The sequence below is a fragment of the Artemia sp. Qi Xiang Cuo genome, chromosome 8, assembly GCF_049724085.1.
Source record: "Artemia sp. Qi Xiang Cuo chromosome 8, ASM4972408v1, whole genome shotgun sequence".
Taxonomy (NCBI): domain Eukaryota; kingdom Metazoa; phylum Arthropoda; class Branchiopoda; order Anostraca; family Artemiidae; genus Artemia; species Artemia sp. Qi Xiang Cuo.
The window spans coordinates 19,045,841-19,067,914 of record NC_142801.1 but is presented as its reverse complement, the minus strand read 5'-3'; the positions used below and the strand labels follow the sequence as shown (position 1 = coordinate 19,067,914).

General features: G+C 33.9%; 1 protein-coding gene across 4 annotated transcripts in view; it reads left to right on the top strand.

Annotated features, from left to right (window-relative positions):
- LOC148949215 (transmembrane protein 47) overlaps window positions 1–22,074 on the top strand; it is a 103,842-nt gene that overhangs the window by 26,798 nt on the left and 54,970 nt on the right. Inside the window, exon 1 of one of the 4 annotated variants that reach the window (XM_089093268.1) lies at window positions 21,247–21,394. The exons of 1 other annotated variant lie outside the window; for it this stretch is intronic. In XM_089093268.1, the coding sequence (XP_088949394.1) occupies window positions 21,368–21,394 (27 nt within the window). In that variant the 5' untranslated portion in view covers window positions 21,247–21,367. Of the gene's footprint in view, window positions 1–21,246; window positions 21,395–21,528; window positions 21,664–22,074 lie in introns of those variants that run through there. 2 more of the 4 variants (XM_089093265.1, XM_089093270.1) reach the window with 2 other exon arrangements.

Sequence of the window (22,074 nt, the reverse complement as noted above, 5' to 3'; positions counted from 1 at the left end):
AATCCCGGGGGGGGGTATTTTTTCAGTTTTTGATGATGAAAATGACGAAAACGCACTTTTCAAAATCTTGGAGAGCAATTGCAAACATACCTCCTCTTCCTCTAATTCTCGCACCTGATTTGTAGGTGGTAAATGAGGGGGCGGTAGCTCTCAATTATACAGAAAGGTTCTTACTTGTTATGAGTTTTAATTATACTCCTCTATAGTCACCGAATACAGTTTTTGGTATCAGACCGGAATAGCTATAATGATTATGATCATAAAATGGGGAAAACATAATGAATACATACAATGTAACTACTTGCGTGATATAATATCCAAATTGAAATTGTCACTTTGCATGACGGAACGAATCAACTTCCTACATTTACCATGACAAATCCACAGTAAGATTTAGTTACTCAGTTAGAAATGGCTAAGTTTAGGAATGGTGATGAAAGAAAAGAATATTACACTCCTGTAAGTTCTCAGAAAGGGAGCAACTTAGATATAATTTGCTTCCTTTTCTTTCATCGAGAGTTTTGCTATAGGGGGGGGGGAGGGTAGTTGTAGAGACATTATTTCAATTTTTTAATGGGCGAGAAAGCTCTGAAACTTTGGACTGTTTAGTGACAATTTTCCATATAATTATTTACCATTTTGTTTTTCTATTAAACCCCAGGGAATTCTGGCACTCCACGGTAGCTTACCCTCTCTAAGCACAGTCCAGAGCCGTATCCAGTATTTTGTTCTGGGGAGTAGCACCACATCCTTCTCCCCTAGACTCACAATCCTCCAAAAATCAGCATACTGGTAGTTATTCATTTAAATGGTAAAAACAAAATTTGTTGTTTAGTCCTCTCTCCCTTCCCCGCCTAGACAAATACTTAATTCTTACCCTTCGAAAATTAAATCTAATGACACACTGAATGTTTACTAACCAGCAAGACAATTCCAAGATTAATCAAATGGTAAGGTAAAATGATTTATTGTTTATTCGTTCCCTTCCTTTTCGCTAGAAATTAAAAACTAAGGCGTGGCTAAGTTTTTACCATCAACTAAAACACAGCCTAGGATTGTACTATATTTTTTCTTAAAATAACATCTGAAAAATCATTATTTTTTTCTTTCTACAATAAGACTTCAAGTACACTGAATACAATTTGTACCCAAGAGAACCCATACTGAAGGGCAGCCGCCTCTTTAGAAAGATTAAATAAAAAAAAACAAGTTTTTTAAACTGAAAGTAAGGAGCGACATTAAAACTTAAAACGAACAGAAATTATTCCGTAAATGAAAGGGGCTGTCCCCTCCTCAACGCTTCGCTCAACGCTTTACGCTAAAGTTTTTTATTGTTTTAAAAAATAAAGTTGCGAGACAGAGTCAAACTTTAGCGTAAAGAGCGAGGCGTTGAGGAGGGGATAGCCCCTTTTATATACGGAATATTTTCTTTTCGTTTTAAGTTTTAATGTCGATACTTACTTTCAGTTAAATTTTTTTTTTTTTTTAATTTAATTTCTTATCGTTTTTTAGTTAATGCAGCTTTTATTTTGGCTCACCGTCATTGAATAAGTAAACAAAATTTGCATAAAAATTGAAAGATGAAGATTATTAAAAGGTACAACATTTTGTGCTGCTGGTAAAATACATGATGCTTTTTCAAAATAAACTATTATGTGTTAATCCTTAGCCACTTCCCTACATGAGCACCAACAGGGAGGGGGGTGACCCAAGAAACAAAGTGCCCCCTCCCCTAGTTATAAAAAATACTATTTTTGTATCTCCATAAGAGAAAAATCAAAAAATCCCGGTTTCGTCCATAATATCAGGATTTAGCCTGCCTGCCCCCCTAGAAGTATATTTGCAAGATTTTCCCCTCCCCTGTCTTGGAGAAACCTCTAAGCGTGCACTTTGCAGCACTATTGCATGAATTGTTAGGAAGATTGTTATAGAACATTATATATCCGAACACATCACCAAAGAGTTTGAATTATAATTAATAATATATTCCCGTTAGCTCTGGTCCTTAATATCGTAGAAATCAAAATTGCAATTGTTCTAACCAAGATGATCCCGTGCAAAAACCTATGCTGCATTGCATTCCTCTTACATGCGCGACACTAGGAGTTTTTTTTTTTTACCTTTTTTGAGCAAAGATAAACTTTATATTGTAACTAACAAGTATTTTATCGCACGCAGGGGCGTCAATTGAAAGGTGGAGATGTTTTGGAGGTTATGTGCCCCCCTTAAATTTGTTTGCACCCCCTTCTTAAATTTGGAAAAAGTCCTTTTTTGGGGGGGGGGGGGGTTTCTTATTAAAACGCCTCTTTTGGTATTTTCTTTGAAAATATTCAAAAACTTTTGCCCCCACCACTAGATTTTGAAAGATGCATCCCACCCCCTAATTTTTTGTGAATTGATGCCGCTAGGTTAAACAAAAGGCAGATCGTCCTCGGTTGGGGTAGGAGGATGTCGCAAGGAAAGATTGAAGGGAAAAGGGAAGATCTTGGGAGGGTGTAAAGGGGGAGGTTTTGAATAGATTGGGATGGAGAAGGAGCGTCGTAGTTGTACTAGCCTCAGACTGCTTGGCGTTGCGGTGAATTGCTAGTAGTAGTAGTAGTAGTAGATGTCACCGGTCATGCCACTTCTCCATTTTAAATGAATAGCCTGGTTTTTCATTTGAAACGTCATAACTTAGTAGGAAGTAGCGCTTCATAGTCATAAATAACATTATCAATTAAACGCAAAAGAAATGATGTTTCATTCGAAACGCCGTAAAAATACCTCCTTAGGAATTAGCCAGCCGCTGATCTAAATATCAGCAATGAAAATTTGAAAAATCGAAATTAATCGTGGATTTTCTTTTTTTATTCAAAATACTCAGCAGAGCAAGGCATGTTAAAATCCTTATACGTCGTATGTCACAAGTCTCTACAAAGTCTAATTACTCTAGATTTTAAACATCACATGAGCCTTCACTTAGGCCCTAATTACAGTGATTAGGCCCTAATTCACGGAAATTAGGAGAGACGACAGTGTTTTTTTTTAATATAGATGAGGGGTATAAAATCTAGGGGATGGGGGGAAATTAATCCTTCTGCCCAATTGACACCAATAGTTAATTCACCAAAATTTGTCTGAAATTTTAACTAATTGCTAATAAAGGCTTATGTAAATAGTTCAAATTGAGAAAAATCACTTGGTGAATATAGGATCCTGAATTTAAGTAGCCGAAATTGAATCTCTTACTTGTCTCCATATCTTGCCTCCATATTTTTTTTCAGGAGGAGGGGGGTACAAGAAATACTTTGAAGAACGCGTCAACAATTTTTATATGCATGTTTGTTACGTTTTTACCAGTCGGACAAAAATTTCCAGGGGGGGGGGGGGAAAACCCCGTAGCATCCTCCCCCCTGAATACATCATTGCTTGTATAGTACCACTGCAAATTTGAGACTAATTTGCCCTGAGATGTATGGTATTTTTCCGGTGTAAGCGGAACATTGGCCATCAGAACACAACAGCGTAGATTTAGTTCATTATTGCTGTAAAAGGAATTCAAACTTTTTAGCGCTCTTCATCGTCACTGACCTATCATGCATAAATCAGGACTTAGTTCGTGAAACGACTGAAGATATTAAGTTCCAGTCAAAGGGTATGGGAGTGGAATACTGTCAAAAAGCAAAATCACTAACGCCATCTAGCATTCGACGCTTTTCTCATATTTTGGCATAGCCTAAACTATTGCATATTTGTCATTTATGTATTTTAAAACGTAGAGAAGGGTAAAGACAGCAGGATTTTGTCGCAAGTAGACCCACAAGCTCAAAGTGAACAAACGTACATAACCTGCCAAGATTTTCTCAAAAAATAACTTAAAATAATTCTTGAAAAAAATATTAATTTAGTATTTTTAATAAATCACTCAAAGCTAAATGTCAGCTTTAATCATAAGAAATTACTGATTAATTATGCCAAAATTTTCCCAAGGATTTGACTTAAAATAATTCTTGAAAAAAAAACAGATTAATTATCACTTAAAGATAAATTTCAGCTTTAATCATGTAAAATAACTGATTAATTATGTCACTTATTAAATTTTCTGAAAATTTGAATCTTTATGAATGAAGTTGTCAGATACTACCCTGTGTGTTAATCTTATTCCAAATTTTTAATTCCTATATTCCGGAATCGTCGAATTTCCGTATGAACCACCGTATGAATCACTTTCAGCAATTAAATCACCGAAGGTCCAACTCAAAAAGTATGGCTAACTTACAAGAGTGAAAACTGGCACTAGTGTTGACAAAAAATACCAACGCCATCTAGTGTTTGGCGTTTCACGGTAATTGTTAGTTTATTAATAAGGTAAAATCATTGCAACTAATGTAATTAGCAAGACCAGTGCAGTAATATGTGCCTGATCTCTGTTTAGGAGAAAAACAAAATTACGAAGTTTAAAAATATGTCAAGAAACACCAAACACTAGATGGCTTTATGATTGCTTTATCGGCTCTGGTGTCAGTTTCAACTCTTATAAGTTTCTGCTTTGGTTTCCGGTATGATGGAATATTGATACTTAGAAAAAATTGAAAGCTGGACCTGGGTGACTTTAATGCTGATTTCTCCTGATTTAAGTCTATTGAATCTCCTCACTTTAGAACTCCAACAGAAATTTCAATTTTAGAAGTTGGGTCAGGAAAAAGATTGGTATGGCACCAAAAGAGGCTCTTGAAAAGTGATAGGACTCTTCTCCAAAAGCACTAAAATTTACATAGGAAAGGGTGTTTCTCATCACTTGCAGTGTCTAATCAACTCGATCTCCCCACATACTTAGCTCCGATCTCCAATCAACTCGATCTCCCCACATCCTTAGATATAGGTTCATTAATTATCGAGATTCCAGTTAACTCTCAATTTAAATTCTTCAAACAATAGAAAAAAATTGAAGATGTCTCTAAAGACATTTCTGGATAAGATTAGCATTATCGAGTTGCTAACGAGGGATATTGAGTTCACCCCATTCCACAATCTAGGGGAGAAAAGTAGAGCGGTAAAATTATTGGTGTGGAAAAGGGGTTAAATAAATATAATTCAGCCAAAACTTCGTTTTGATTTATCTAGGCTCAGTATCTTTGGAGTCAAATTGCTCATTGCTCACGAAAGCCCAACTTAGGTGAAATATGAACCTGGAGTATTTACGCCCCTTTGGGCGATGGGACTCGGTCGCTGGGTATGATATTTACCACTCACATTACTTATTTAGTTTCTATTTGAACTTATTTCAGTGGCATCAATTTAAGAAAGTCTAGGGGGGACATAATTTTTTTTTAATCAGGGATGCATAACTGTTGTTTTCTTATTTTTTTTTCAGTAAATTATCAAAACAAGGAATTTTCAATTAAATTAACCCTAAACAGGGGTTTACCAAAGCATGTGGAGAAGGGGCAAGATATCTAGGGTGAATATGTTCCCCTCCCAATTAACGCTACTATGTTATTCATATCCCCCGAATGCAAGGCCGTATCCAGGAGGAAGGGGCTAGGCGGTTTGACCCCCTACCCCCCCCCCCCCAAATGTTTGTCCAACTCGTAAAAACATAACAAACATAAACAGATTTTCGATGTGTTGTGAAGTTTTGTTGTAACCCTCCCCCCCCCCAAAAAAATCTTTTTGTACCAGTTCGTGGTAACTCAGACAGTTCGTGGTAACGAACTCTAAGTAACGAGCGACCCGGCCCAATAGTAATCGAAACTCTAAAAAAATGGAATTTTGACATCCATAGATATATCAAAATAATTGGGTTATTATGATGATTTCAAATATATAAGTTTTATTAGGTTTCGTTTTATCCATCGAAGGCTACGAAAATTTGCCTAAGAAAATTTGCCTGATTTTCGGAAAAAAGGAGAAACGCCCCCTAAAACTAATTCTAAATGAAAATCACATCATCAGATTAAGCATATCAGAGAACCTTGCTGTTGAGGTTTCAAGCTCCTATCTGAAAAAAAAGTGGAATTTTGTATTTTTTTTTATCAGAAAAAAGATCACGGATGCGCACTCATTTGTTTGTTTTCTTTTTTTGTTTTTGTTTTTTTCCCAGGGGTGATCGCATCGACCCATAGTTCCTAGAATTTAGTAAGAGGGCTCATTTGAACGGAAATTAAAAGTTCTAGTGCCCATTTTAAGTGACCAAAAAGAATGGATTAAGTGACCAAAATTTTAGATAGCCATTTTGTTCATCTTAGTTGAAATAACCAAATACCTTCGGATATAACATGACCCAACAGCTCCAAAGGGAAGGTCTTTAAGTTATAAAATTTGCCCATTGTTTACGCATAGTATTTATTATCGGGAAGTATGCATACGTTTTCGGTGGGGTTTGCAAATTTTCTACTAGGGGTTTGTCCACGGGGAATTTTCCATGGGGAGGAAAGGTTCCAAAGGGTGAAGTTGTTAGGGAAGTTATTCACTGGGTGAATTTGCCTGAATTCTTATATAAATTTCTTTTATGTGTCTTGCTTTCTCTTTTCCGTGTCAATTTATGCGTGGAAGTAGTAAGTATATATGGAATTTGCTTCCTTTACGTTTCTGGCAGCTTTCCAAGGCAGATTACCAGACTAGTTATTTGGCAGTGTATAATGTGGTCAAACAGGTTTTTTTTCTGTTTTGTTGTCAATTGCACAATGAATGTACGTCATGAGTTCACGTGCACATTCTTAAAAAACTGTTTCTGGGCCAACCAGACAGGTTTCTGGGTCAACCAGACAGGTTTCTGGGCTAAAACGGGGATTCCCCACACAAATTTGTTTCAACTCCAAGTTTTTCAACCGGACTGGTTTTTTCGAGCTGACACCTGTTTTTTAGGCAGCCAATCAGAGAACTGCTTAACAATTCGTCATTGAAATTCCGTATAAAATGTTCATGCACTACAATTTAATTTCCATTATGTTTTAACATATCGTACATAGTACACTGATTACTATTATTAACTTTGGAACAATGGATATTTCTATTTTCAATGTGAGTACACTTTCATTCTTTATTTCCAAAAAAAAAATCGTTTTACTAGTAAATTCAAATTTCAGGGGGACTTAGCCCCCCTCCCCCCACCCCCAACAATAAAAACCCATACAATAGTATACTCGTTAGAAAACGCAAAGTACGCTTTTTTCCTCTATGTAAACAAAAACCACCCCCACCCTGCTCTGTAGAAATAGTTACTTCGTTCAAAAATGTCCTTTTTAACAGTTATCGAAAATCTTTTTACGATCTAAATAGAAGCTTCTGTGTTACAAGAAACGGTCACTTTTGGAGAACAGGCTTCGCACGCTCATTTTATCACGGAGATTAAAACTATATGTGTTTATAATTATAGAAAAGGGTCCTTTTTTGGAACCAAACTTCAAAACGTGTCGTATCTAAAAACAAAAGCTTGGTGATTAAGACAGTGGCTTTGTCTATTGATTGAATTGATTCCTGGCAGTAGGCTACGCATATCAAATTGCTGTACTGTGGGCCGACTTGCTAGCGAAAATGGATTCTATGGGTCGTATAGGAATTCAGAGCATGTACTTATGCAACATGATTAAACGCGCTTTTACAATCGGAATTCATTGATTGACATTTATAAAAAAAAGAGGTAATTAGTGATTGGATAATTTTTTAACGTGAAATCTCTGAATAAAATATTTTTGGAGCATGTACGTGACGATGGATAAAAGGATTAAGGTGATTAGCAATTACGAGCGAAGATTCCCTTGGATAATTTTTTAACGTGAAATCTCTGAATAAAATATTTTTGGAGCATGTACTTGACGATGGATAAAAGGGTTAAGGTGATTAGCAATTACGAGCGAGGATTCCCTCACTGGTTCCTGGCAGTAGGCTACGCATATCAAATTGCTGTACTGTAGGCCGACTTGCTAGCGAAAATGGATTCTATGGGTCGTATAGGAATTGTTCATTTTGAATATCTTTCGTGAAATGCAAGAATTCGAATATTTCAGTAGTGTTTTGTTGTGCTTTACCTTGTCACAGTTACATTCTCTTGATTTTTCAAAAGTTCATTTTGAATATCTTTAGTGAAATGCAAGAGTTGGAATATTTCAGTAGTGCTTTGTTGTGCTTTACTTTGTCACAGTTACATTCTCTTGATTTTTCAAAGTTCATTTTGGATTTCTTTTGTTGAAATGCAAGAGTTGGAATATTTCAGTAGTGACTTGTTGTGCTTTACCTTGTCACAGTTACATTCTCTTGAATTTTCGAAGTTCATTTTGAATTTCTGTCGTGAAATGCAAGAGTTGGAATATTTCAGTAGTGTTTTGTTGTGCTTTACCTTGTCACAGTTACATTCTGATGATTTTCATAGTTCATATTGAATTTCTTTCATTGAAATACAAGAGTTGGAATATTTCAGTAGTGTTTTGTTGTGTTTTACCTTGTCACAGTTACATTCTCTTGATTTTTCAAAGTTCATTTTGGATTTCTTCCTTGAAATGCAAGAGTTGGAATATTTCAGTAGTGTCTTGTCGTGGTTTACCTTGTCACACCTACATTCTCCTGATTTTTCAAAGTTCATTTTGGATTTCTTTCGTTGAAATGCAAGAGTTGGAATATTTCAGTAGTGACTTGTTGTGCTTTACCTTGTCACAGTTACATTCTCTTAATTTTTCGAAGTTCATTTTGAATTTCTGTCGTGAAATGCAAGAGTTGGAATATTTCAGTAGTGTTTTGTTGTGCTTTACCTTGTCACAGTTACATTCTGTTGATTTTCATAGTTCATTTTGAATTTCTTTCGTTGAAATGCAAGAGTTGGAATATTTCAGTAGTGTTTTGCGGTGTTTTACCTTGTCACAGTTACATTCTCTTAATTTTTCGAATTTCATTTTGAATTTCGTTCGTGAAATGCAGGAATTGGAATATTTCAGTAGTGTCTTGTCGTGGTTTACCTTGTCACAGCTACATTCTCATGATTTTTCAAAGTTCATTTTGGATTTCTTTCGTTGAAATGCAAGAGTTGGAATATTTCTGTAGTGACTTGTTGTGCTTTACCTTGTCACAGTTACATTCTCTTGTCTTTTCGAAGTTCATTTTGAATTTCTGTCGTGAAATGCAAGAGTTGGAATATTTCAGTAGTGTTTTGTTGTGCTTTAACTTGTCACAGTTACATTCTGATGATTTTCATAATTCATTTTGAATTTATTTTATTGAAATGAAAGAGTTGGAATATTTCAGTAGTGTTTTGTTGTGCTTTACCTTGTCACAGTTACATTCTGTTGATTTTTCATAGTTCATTTTGAATTTCTTTCGTGAAATGCAAGAATTGGAATATCGTTTCTTCAACTGAAAGTAAGGAGCAACATCAAAACTTAAAAACTGACAGAAAATAGAGGCTGTTTCCAAAAGATTTAGGATTCATTAACTCTAATGTTGCCAGTCAAAAGCTATGAGTTTGAGAAAATTGCCTGATTATCGAAAAATGAAGAAACACCTTCCAAAAGTCGACAGGAATGGGATTGTCTTGAGGGAGGAATTTTCCATGGAGGAGTTGGAGGGTATTTTTATGTGAAAACAACTTCAACCATGCCCAGCCCCCCGCGATCAGAAATTAAATTATAAAAAAAGTTTCGTAAACTGAAAGTAAGGAGCAACATAAAAACTTAAAAACGGACAGAAAATAGAGGTTGTTTCCAAAAGATTTAGGATTCATTAACATTTTCCACTTTATTTATTTTTTTTCTTTTTTGTACATATCTTAAAATGTCAAAATATGCTTACGGGTCTAACAATTGTGCTATATGATTGGTCAGAGACACGATGTGGCTTTCCCACTGGTATTCTATGACCGGTTATCGACACTAGCTAGTCTATTGCATGTATTAAATCAGTCTTTTTTACGCAGTGGAACGATAAACACATAAGTCATATCTTTAAAAAAAAAGTGAAGATGAAACATTTTAATAGAGTGTGTTCACATAACAAGGTTATTGTAGCATTGAATGCCGACAAGGAGAAGTATTTAAACTATGAAACAAGTACAAGTGGTAGCACTATTGGAAATGTATGCATGCATTGTCATGACAGTAAGGAATTAAATTTCTTTGGAATACCGAAAAAATTCAACTGTTATGATGGTGGTTATGCGAGGTTGAGATCTCCAGAAATGATTGCACTCAAAGAGAATGCTAACATAAAAATAATTGTTGATGATAGAGGACAACTCCTTGCTACTGCTGCAGGTAACACATTACCTACGGATACACCCAATCATCAGCTTTCGGGTATTAGCATTCAACGGAAGGCTAATAAAAAAAAGGCTTACTCTGCTAGTAATATTTTAAACCATATCTTGTTTACGTGTCGAAACTTTTACCTGTGTAAAAATAATGTGTTAATAGACAGTGAAATTGCCAGAAAAATAAAAATGGCATTGTCAAAAAATATCACTACGGAATATAAAGAAGAAACGATGAAAAACAAAGCACCCGCAAAGGTTACTGGCATTGATCAAACAGTCAATGAATCAAATAATACCAAAGACGAAAAGCATATTGAGCCTGTTCATGAGACACCAGTAAAAATTGTGTATGATTCAAAATGGAATAATGATTATTCTACTGATTACGAACTAAGAGAAGACAATAACTCCATTATCAAGAGAGAACATGGTGAGCTATTTTACGGAACATACTAAAATTTCCAAAGTTAATCATTGGTATTAATAATGTATCATTATATATTTTTGTACTAATATTCTACATTGCATTATTTCATTAAAAATATTACATTGTTATATGTTCATTATTTTTTAGAGTAAGCTAGCATATCAAGCGTTTAGAATGTCCATTAAAACATCAGAGATGTAAGAAAATGAATTTGCGTACATCTATTGTCAAACACACTATTTCCGTAAAATCTGAGCTATTAAGGGTTTTTGACCGTAAACTCTAGTTTTTTTGTAAGAAAATTATGGAAAATACAATTCTCTGGTTTAAATGTGAAACTTAAGTCTATTTTTGGATCGAAAAATAAAACTATTACCTTAAAATCTGAGCTAATAAGGGTTTTTTGACCGTAAACTCTAGTTTCTTGTAAGAAAATTATGGAAAATACAATTCTCTAGTTCAAATGTGAAACTTAAGTCCAGTTTTGGATACTCATAATGATGAGGACTGATGTTTCTAATTAAATAGAATTTTTTTCATAAAACAAACTATTTTTTTTTAAACTTTGAAATTATTCAACTTTATTTATTTTTTATCTTTTTCTTTTTAACATATATTAAAATGACAAAATATCTTTTTTGAATTCACTTCTTGGATACACAATATAGAAATTATAAAAAAAAAAATTCCAGACTTCATTTGCATGCAAGAGATACCGAGAGTTCTATGACTCCTCCCCACAATGAATTCTAAGGGTTTTATGACTCCTCCCCAAAATGAATTCAGATGCTTTTAGGAGTCATCCCCCTTAGCCATAACTCAATTCAACCTTGAGCGAAGGTATAAAAGTTTGATGATGTATTTCTATTCTTAACAATTACATTAATACCTTCCAAGATGATAGGACTCTATGACACAGAATTTATCAGTTTGAAAAAATCATCTTGGGGTGTTATATTTAAATGTACATTTTTATTATTGTCAATGGAACTTGAAGAAATTGACTGTTATCATTGGATAGTGAACTACAACATGTATGAGTATGATAAAAGCTTGTGGAGTACTACATTACATCGTATAAACAGACTGGGATTCTACGATAGAGTGATGACACCGCTTAATAATAGTGGTCAGGAACTGCGAAATGTCCAGGAGGAAGTCAGTGAAATTTGCAGCTTTTTCGGGGCTGAAGAACTCTATGTGAAGGGTAATGTACCTACAGATAAAGTTTTAATTCAAAAGTGTGACCTTAGGATTCCACTTTTCAATCTAGAGGAATTTAAGTGTCCTAAATTTGAAGGGGTTTATCATTGTCCTGAAGACGAGGTCAGGCTCTTCGCGCACTGGATACCTAAGGTCATACCTGATCGTGATAAATGCATTAGACATGGTAAAAACTATTCCATATCATGAGACCTTCGTTTCTGGATGTTTAAGAGTGAACTTGTCTATGACTATGTGTCATAATATAATTTCATATTAATATTCTACATAGTATTATTTCATTAAAAATATATTATTATGCATTACATAGTTATGTTTTCATTATTTTTAGAGTAGGCTAGCATATCAACAGTTTAGAATGTATATAAAAACATCGGAGATTTGAGAAAAGGAATTTGCATACATCTATTGTCAGACACATGAGGTAACATTGACAAAATCTAGGTATCAGAATGAATAAATTCTTTATCAACATCCGTTGTTGGATATGTCATTATGTCATTATGAATAAATTGTAAGTAGGTAAGTAAGTAAGTAACAAACTATTTCTTGAATTCACCTCTTGGTGAAATGAAATGTCACAAACAAGACATTTCATTCTTGAAAATATGAAAATATTTGTAAGTAAGTAACACACTCTTTCTTGAAGTCACCCCTTGGATACACAATACAGATAATTTATTCAAGAAATTATGAAAAAATCGCAAGTAAGTAACAAACTCTTTCTTGAATTCCCCATTTGGATGCACAATACAGAAATTTAATTCAAGAAATTATGAAAAAAAATGTACGTAAGTAAATAACAAACTCTATGCTTTTTCTGCATCAATTGTCGGATATGTTGAATAAAATATGCAAAGTCGACATAGCTTAATTTCATTTTTTAAGGTTAATTTAGACGAGGTTACGTGCGCGCAGGTAACCTCGTGACAAGGTAAAGAATTTAACTGTGACAAGGTAAAGCACAACAAAACACTACTGAAATATTCCAACTCTGGCATTTCACGACAGAAATTCAAAATGAACTTCGAAAAATTAAGAGAATGTAAATGTGACAAGGTAAAGCACAACAAGTCACTACTGAAATATTCCAACTCTTGCATTACAACGAAAGAAATCCAAAATGAACTTTGAAAAATCATGAGAATGTAGCTGTGACAAGGTAAACCACGACAAGACACTACTGAAATATTCCAACTCTTGCATTTCAAGGAAGAAATCTAAAATGAGCTTTGAGAAATCAAGAGAATGTAACTGTGACAAGGTAAAGCACAACAAAACACTACTGAAATATTCCAACTCTTGCATTTCAATGAAAGAAATACAAAATGAACTTCGAAAAATTAAGAGAATGTAACTGTGACAAGGTAAAGCACAACAAGTCACTACTGAAATATTCCAACTCTTGCATTCCAACGAAAGAAATCCAAAATGAACTTTGAAAAATCATGAGAATGTAGCTGTGAAAAGGTAAACCACGACAAGACACTACTGAAATATTCCAACTCTTGCATTTCAAGGAAGAAATCCAAAATGAGCTTTGAGAAATCAAGAGAATGTAACTGTGACAAGGTAAAGCACAACAAAACACTACTGAAATATTCCAACTCTTGCATTTCAATGAAAGAAATTCAAAATGAACTATGAAAATCATCAGAATGTAACTGTGACAAGGTAAAGCACAACAAAACACTACTGAAATATTCCAACTCTTGCATTTCACGACAAAAATTCAAAATGAACTTCGAAAAATCAAGAGAATGTAACTGTGACAAGGTAAAGCACAACAAGTCACTACTGAAATATTCCAACTCTTGCATTCCAACGAAAGAAATCCAAAATGAACTTTGAAAAATCATGAGAATGTAGCTGTGACAAGGTAAACCACGACAAGACACTACTGAAATATTCCAACTCTTGCATTTCAAGGAAGAAATCTAAAATGAGCTTTGAGAAATCAAGAGAATGTAACTGTGACAAGGTAAAGCACAACAAAACACTACTGAAATATTCCAACTCTTGCATTTCAATGAAAGAAATTCAAAATGAACTTCGAAAAATTAAGAGAATGTAACTGTGACAAGGTAAAGCACAACAAGTCACTACTGAAATATTCCAACTCTTGCATTCCAACGAAAGAAATCCAAAATGAACTTTGAAAAATCATGAGAATGTAGCTGTGACAAGGTAAACCACGACAAGACACTACTGAAATATTCCAACTCTTGCATTTCAAGGAAGAAATCCAAAATGAGCTTTGAGAAATCAAGAGAATGTAACTGTGACAAGGTAAAGCACAACAAAACACTACTGAAATATTCCAACTCTTGCATTTCAATGAAAGAAATTCAAAATGAACTATGAAAATCATCAGAATTTAACTGTGACAAGGTAAAGCACAACAAAAAACTACTGAAATATTCCAACTCTTGCATTTCACGACAGAAATTCAAAATGAACTTCGAAAAGTCAAGAGAATGTAACTGTGAAAAGGTAAAGCACAACAAGTCACTACTGAAATATTCCAAATCTTGCATTTCAACGAAAGAAATCCAAAATGAACTTTGAAAAATCAAGAGAATTTAACTGTGACAAAATAAAGCACAACAAAGCACTACTGAAATGTTCCAACTCTTGCATTTCACGAAAGATATTCAAAATGAACTTTTGAAAAATCAAGAGAATGTAACTGTGACAAGGTAAAGCACAACAAAACACTACTGAAATATTCCAATTCTTGCATTTTACGAAAGATATTCAAAATGAACAATTTCTATACGACCCATAGAATCCATTTTCGCTAGCAAGTCGGCCCACAGTACAGCAATTTGATATGCGTAGCCTACTACCAGGAACCAGTGGGGGAATCCTCGCTCGTAATTGCTAATCACCTTAACCCTTTTATCCATCGTCATGTACATGCTCCAAAAATATTTTATTCAGAGATTTCACGTTAAAAAATTATCCACGGGAATCTTCGCTCGTAATTGCTAATCACCTTAATCCTTTTATCCATCGTCACGTACATGCTTCAAAAATATTTTATTCAGAGATTTCACGTTAAAAAATTATCCAATCACTAATTACCTCTTTTTTACAAATGTTAATCAATGAATTCAGATTGTAAAACCTTGTTTAATCATGTTGCATAAGTACATGCTCTGAAATCCTATACGACCAATAGAATCTATTTGCGCGATCAAGTTGGACCACAGTACAGCAATGTGATAAGCGTAGCCTACTGCCAGGAACCAATTCTGAGTTTCCGGCTAGATTTAGACAAAGCCCCGTCTTAATCACCAAGCTTGTGTTTTCAGATACGACACATTTTGAAGTTTGGTTCCAAAAAAGGACCCTTTTCTGTAATTATAAACACATATGGTTTTAATCTCTGTGATAACATGAGCGTGCCGAAGCCTGTTCTCCAAAAGTGACCGTTTCTTGTAACACAGAAGCTTCTATTTAGATCGTAAAAATTTTTTCGATAACTGGTAAAAAAGACTTTTTTTAACGAAGTAAATATTTCTACAGACCTGGGTGGGGGTTGTTTTTGTTTACATAGAAGAAAAAAGCGTACTTTGCTTTTTCTAACGAGTATACAGTCGTATGGGTTTTTTTTGTGGGGGGTGGGGGGAGGGGGGCTAAGTCCCCCTGAAATTTAAATTTACTAGTAAAACGATTTTTTTTTTCGGAAATAAAGAATGAAAGTGTACTCACATTGAAAATAGAAATATCCATTGTTCCAAAGTTAATAATAATAATCAGTTAACTATGTACGATATGTTAAAACATAATGGAAATTAAATTGTAGTGCATGAACATTTTATACGGAATTTCAATGACGAATTGTTAAGCAGTTCTCTGATTGGCTGCCTAAAAAACAGGTGTCAACTCGAAAAAACCAGTCTGGTTGAAAAAATTGGAGTTGAAACAAATTTGTGTGGGGAATCCCCGTTTTAGCCCAGAAGCCTGTCTGGTTGACCCAGAAACCTGTCTGGTTGGCCCAGAAACAGTTTTTTAAGAACGTGCACGTGAACTCATGACGTACATTCACTTTGCAATTGACAACAAAAACGGAAAAAAAACCTGTTTGACCACATTCTACACTGCCAAATAACTAGTCTGGTAATCTGCCTTGGAAAGCTGCCATGGAACGTAAAGGAAGAAAATTCCATATGTACTTACTACTCGTGGAGTTGTTAAGGATAATTGTCCATGGTAAATTTTCAACAGAATTGAATTATCAAGACGATATTCTCGTTTGGTGGGGGGTTTCTCTGTGGTGGTGGGGCAATATTTCCTGGCATTATTTAAAAAAAACGATCAGAAATTGAATAAGACAAGAAACGAGTCTTTTCAACTAAAAGTAAGGAGCAACATTAAGACTTAAAATGAACAGAAATTATTGCGTATGTGAAGGGGCATGCCTCCTCCTCAACACCTCACTCTTTAAGCTAAAGATTGAATTTTGTCTCAATTCTTTAAGAATTCTTTAAGAATGACGTTTAATTAGAACAATAAGAAGTTGTTTTTTTTAAGTACTAAAAAACTTCAGCGTAAACAGCTTGGTGTTGAGGAGGGGGGCGTCCCCCTCATATACGTAATAATTTCTGTTCGTTTTAAGTTTTAATAAACTTCTTTTTTTCATTATAATAATAAACTTCTTTTTTTATTTTTTAATATTCAAAAAATCGTATATTGGATATTTCACCTGTAATCAGGTATGCAACTAAGCGTGAAGCTTTCAGGAATCGCCACATGATTCGCTTTACGATTGTTCGATCATTTTTATTTCAATCGTTCGTCACTGCACCCTCTCCCTGACCCCCTTACTCTATATAAAAGTCCCGCAGATGTGGGGAAATATGTTCAGATAGGATTATTGAATCCCTTTTCAGCCACCATTAATTAATCCAGGGGTCTCTTTAGTTTATTCTAAGATAGTGTTGTTGACCCCATAGGGTCACACTATTTACATCAATTCAGAATTGTATTCGAAACCAGCTTTAGTACTTTCACACAATCTGATCAATTCACAAGTATATTTAATCAGCAACATAGGTTGTCAGATGATAGGTAAAAAAAAACACAGTGTATGTTTATTTGTGAGAATCAGATTAACATGATTTTCACCTCCCCAATACAAAATCTGAAGTCACTCTGCCCCTCCCTCTCTAACGAAACTGACCCTGAAGCACAGTTTATATAAATAGGCACACTATTATATATACTGTGCTATTGATATTATAGCTAGTGAAACCAAAATGTTACCTAAGAATCAATCCATTATTCCTATATGCTGTTCAATAACTTCGCAGTTATTAAAATAATATTTATTTTTATGCTAATGCTTTTAAGATAATTTTAACTGTTTACTGAAAGTTACTGATATCACAGCTGGTGTAAGACTAAGAAAAACTTTATTGATAAGTTTGCTGTTGTCTGGTTACGTACTTACTTTTGACTTCTAAATCAATATTCTTGTTTTTATACATGACTTTTGTGTTTTCAGTGAAAGGTTAGTTTTCTATAATCATACAGACGTAGGGAAATATCATTAAGTGGTTTATTTGCACTAGTTTTATTGATAGTTTTAACAATATCGTAATATCGTATATATATATATATATATACTACTACTAATACTACCACTATACTACTACTACTACTACTGCTAATATTACTACTTCTACTACTACTACTACTACTACTACTACAACTACTACTACTATTACTACTATTACTACTACTACTACTACTGCTACTATCTATCTATCTATATATATATATATATATATATATATATATATATATATATATATATATATATATATATATATATATATATATATATATATATATATATGCTATGCCAGATTATGGCATGGCGCGCTCAATTGCCTGGGTAATTAAATTTAAGCGCCGAAACCCATTTAGGCAATGAGTTTTCATCTGACGAGCCCCGATATATGGTGATCACCTTGGGAATATAATGTTTTTGTAGATTTAAGGTGCTATAGCTTGGTTTTGGAACATAGACGCTATGCTTATTGATGCTGATTTTGCTCTATTTTGGACTTGATTTTCGGACTGTCGGATTGGTTATACTGTTTTGTCCTGGGGAACTGGATGGATGAGTAGGGTCTAGACCTTGTTCAAGTGCTCATTTATTTCAGTTACTAAAGTAGGAAGACAGTTTGTTTTTTTTTTTTTTTTTTTTTTTTTTTTTTTTTTTTTTTTTTTTTTGCCAGGTGATTACCGTAATACTATATACATATATATATATATATATATATATATATATATATATATATATATATATATATATATATATATATATATATATATATATATATATATATATATATATATATATATATATATATATATATATATATATATATATATATATATATATATATATATATATATATATATATATATATATATATATAACAATAATACTATCGTTTTATCGTAATACCGATATGTTATGAAGCAATAATTTTTTATTGTTTGAATTTTCAACCTGGCTCTTTACTTCCCCCAGAAAAACGTTTTTTCTTTTAATTAATTTTCTCTGGAGCTACAGAGACGTACAAATTATATAGGTAGATTTAGTTCCGTTACAGTATTTAACCTCAGTTCATGCCCCCTGGGCTGTACAGCGAGAGGGGAATCATCCCGTTCATGAACCTCTGCTCACGCAAATTGCTAAATTGACGTCGACAATATCTTTGTAGTGAGGGGGCAACTTCAGACTCTCTGGATTTGTCGGACTCCGTAGATTTGAAATTAACGTTGGTTTCATACTTATGTGTTGCTACTACGTAGGTTAGTTTCCCGAAGCAAATCGAAACAAAAATGAGTTTTTGAAATGAAAGTAAACAGTAACCTTAAAATCTAAAACAAGCTAGAATTATTTGGTATATGGCTGGGGCACTCGTGTCCTCAAACTCTTGCTGTCTACGCTAAAGTTTGACTTGAGCTTTTCTGAAAGCATTTTAAAATGCAAAATATAGCTAATTGGTTGTTAGAAGCATTTTTCTAAGGATTCTGTCTTTTAAAACATCTGAAATGAAAGCTTAGTTAATTCAAGAAAAATAGAAATAAGTTTGCCCTTTCATTTTCAATTCAGTATAACAATTTTTTTTTACTTTTAAACGAAAAGCAAACATCATTGCAGCAATGAGATAAATTCTTTAAACTGGAAGTGAAAGGATCTAGGATTGAAAAGGCCTAAAAATCCCCGCATACATAAGAAACGCATCGATTTTAAGTTTTTTTTATCGTTATTTTCATTTGAAAAAAGTATTTTTCTTTTACTGTCGCTTTCAATATCACATCCCTACGAGCTAGGGTTCATTCTGTACTATTTTGCTTCTAAGGGGACACCATGAAGTGGGTTTTTCTAAATTTGAGTTATTCTCAACTCTCAGTCCTTACCGGCAAGGTTTAACTTTCGAATAACAATGCTCGGAGAGTAATATCTTTTTTAGACATATTTATGTCATAAAATAAAATCGAATTTTCTAAATGGGAGGGAGGCTACAACCCCCTAACGAACCTCTGTTGTTACATTTATATCCCAATCCTACAACCTTTAAAATTACTGTTTCAGTTAAAAATTACCCATTTTGCAATAAGAAAAGCTATCCCCCTTTCTGTACCCACTTTGTACGTTTAGTACATATAGGAACATGCGCGAAGAGAGTGGAATGGGGGCTTAGGGCCTATACCCTTCCTCAACACTCTAAATTTTCTTGAATTTGTGGTTAGTTCTTATTCAAATTGCCAAATGTAATTTTTCTTATTACTGCCGCCTCCTAACTCCCCAAAAATATTATAGATCCTCCCCCCCCCAAAAAAAAATGTATGTGCCTGAGTCTATATTTTTGCTTCCAAATGAAATTTAACGCCATATCCATATGAAGGGCTGCTCTAGGAAATTTTTAGCATTTTGGGCAAAAACATGCCCTTTTTGAGGTTTCAGCCCTCGCCCAAAAGAGCATGATTCACTCACACTTATCTAGTGGACGGTACACACCACTGCAATGCCGTATAACGGTTAGGATTATTGAATAAATTGAATTTATAACAACCGTTAATTTTTTTTATGTGTATAATTGTATTTTATGATTTTTGTTTCTTGTTTATTTTTTTTTGTTTATTTTTTTTTTCTTTTTTTTTCTCTTGTGTTGAGTCTCTTAAAGGTGTGAAAGTATGATACTGAAAATGTTTTGGTGTTTTATGTATTTGTTTAATTTTTGTTTCTCCCCTGTTTTTTTCCTGGCCATGAAGCCTTACGGGGGAGTTTATATTGAAGTGTATTTTGTTAAGTTTATTGATTGAATAAATTGATTGATTGATCTTACGGACTACATATACGCTTAGGGACAAATGCACCAGCATTTGGGAGAATAATCTCTGAAACTGGGAGGGCATTAAAAATAGATCTGTAGCTCTGAGCCAGTTCCTTACCTCATAATTTTTATCGATAAAATTTGGGCCCTATCCTGGTCAAAATTACCGTTTTACGGCACAAAATCTATTTAAAAGGGAAGTATAAACTTTGAATTTCTGTTCGAATAAACTGTTTCCCGAAGTTTAACGACAGTGGCTGGAGTGGATGGACCCTTGGAAAAAAATAAATCAAGAAAACAAAAACAAACGAGAACTCACCCATCTTGGGAAAAATAAACATTGTCTTCACTCCTTTTTTAGGGCCGAAAAGTTAAAATGACAACATTTCAGATTCATCCAAAGTTAATTGACTGAATTTCCTTAAAAACTGGGCTTGTTCAGCTTCAACATTACCGTAAATAAATAAATAAAAAAAATCTTAGAGGGAATAAATTCTTTTTGTAATCAGCCTCCTAATGTGGGATGAACTAGCAAAATCCAAAAGAGGATTAAGGTAGAATTAAGCTAAATTGAGTGATAGGTAATTTGTACTGCACGGATAACAAGGTATTTAGCATAGCAATTCATTTAATCATGATAACAAGTGTAACGATGAAAACTGCTTATACTTCAAACAGTTAGAGAGGACAAACGAAAATCTGGGTCAAAATCAGGTTTTGAGGGGACAAACTCCTCCCCTTTGTCCCTTAGAAATGTATGCACCTATCGTTCAGTACTAACTAAAAAGTAAATGAATATCTGCTCCATGGACAATAACATCTTTTAGGGATTGCTATATCATCCTAAGTCGTTTGGTGATATATATTTTTTACTGATTTTCCCCCTCGTTTTTTTCCGCCCTTTTCAACAAGTTAGACTAAGATTTTGGTACTGAAATTTCTTATATTTTCTATATCACTTGTTTTTTTTAAGTTCTACCCCCTCCCAGAAATAAACTAGTGTGTACGTGCTAGAGAAAGACACTACCTTGCCAACTTATTCTGAAAATCGTGACAATTCATAGCACTGCGCAGTAATTTGACGATCAAGTTTCACCAGAACTCCATTATTTAAATGATAATATTATTAAGAAAATGCAACAATGTCACGTGGGATCAAAGGTAGGTGCTCTTCTTAGTTATAATTTGATTACTATAATTAAACTGTGATCATTATGCCAAAAATGCCGGAATGCTTTGCCCAAAAGCTAAACAGAATTCGTGTCAAAATACTTCAGTCGAATTTCACTTATGAATGCGTAAACACTGATGCTGCTTTTAAATTTAATCTTGAACAAAATTTGTGTGGATAATTGTGAATTAAGAAAACTTGTTAAAACGGATGGGGATAATAAATATGCAAGAAACAAAGTTTAATATCAATTCTAAAGGTAAAAAAAAACATTGTTAACGAAGCTTGTCCTCTTTAAAATTATTGTCCTTGAGCTAAACTTTTATGAACCTTTTTTTTATTTAACCACAATGCAGTTTGGCAGCGATACCTCGAAAGATGTTGTGTTACAAGTTACAAAACATAAATGTTAAAGTAGAATGGAAGACCTTAAAACTTCCAACTGTTAATTCAAAACAGGTCAGGATGATCATCTTGTCAAAAGATAAAAAAAAAATAATCTAAAGACAAAAAAGGAAACATTTTTAGTTAACTAGTGAAATAATATAAGAAATGGGGATAATGAATATGCTAGAAACAAATTTTTGATACCAACTCTAATCGAGGCCTTACCCAACGGGGGGGCGGGGGGTTTGAACCCCTCCCCCCCCCTCACCCCCCGAAATGTTTG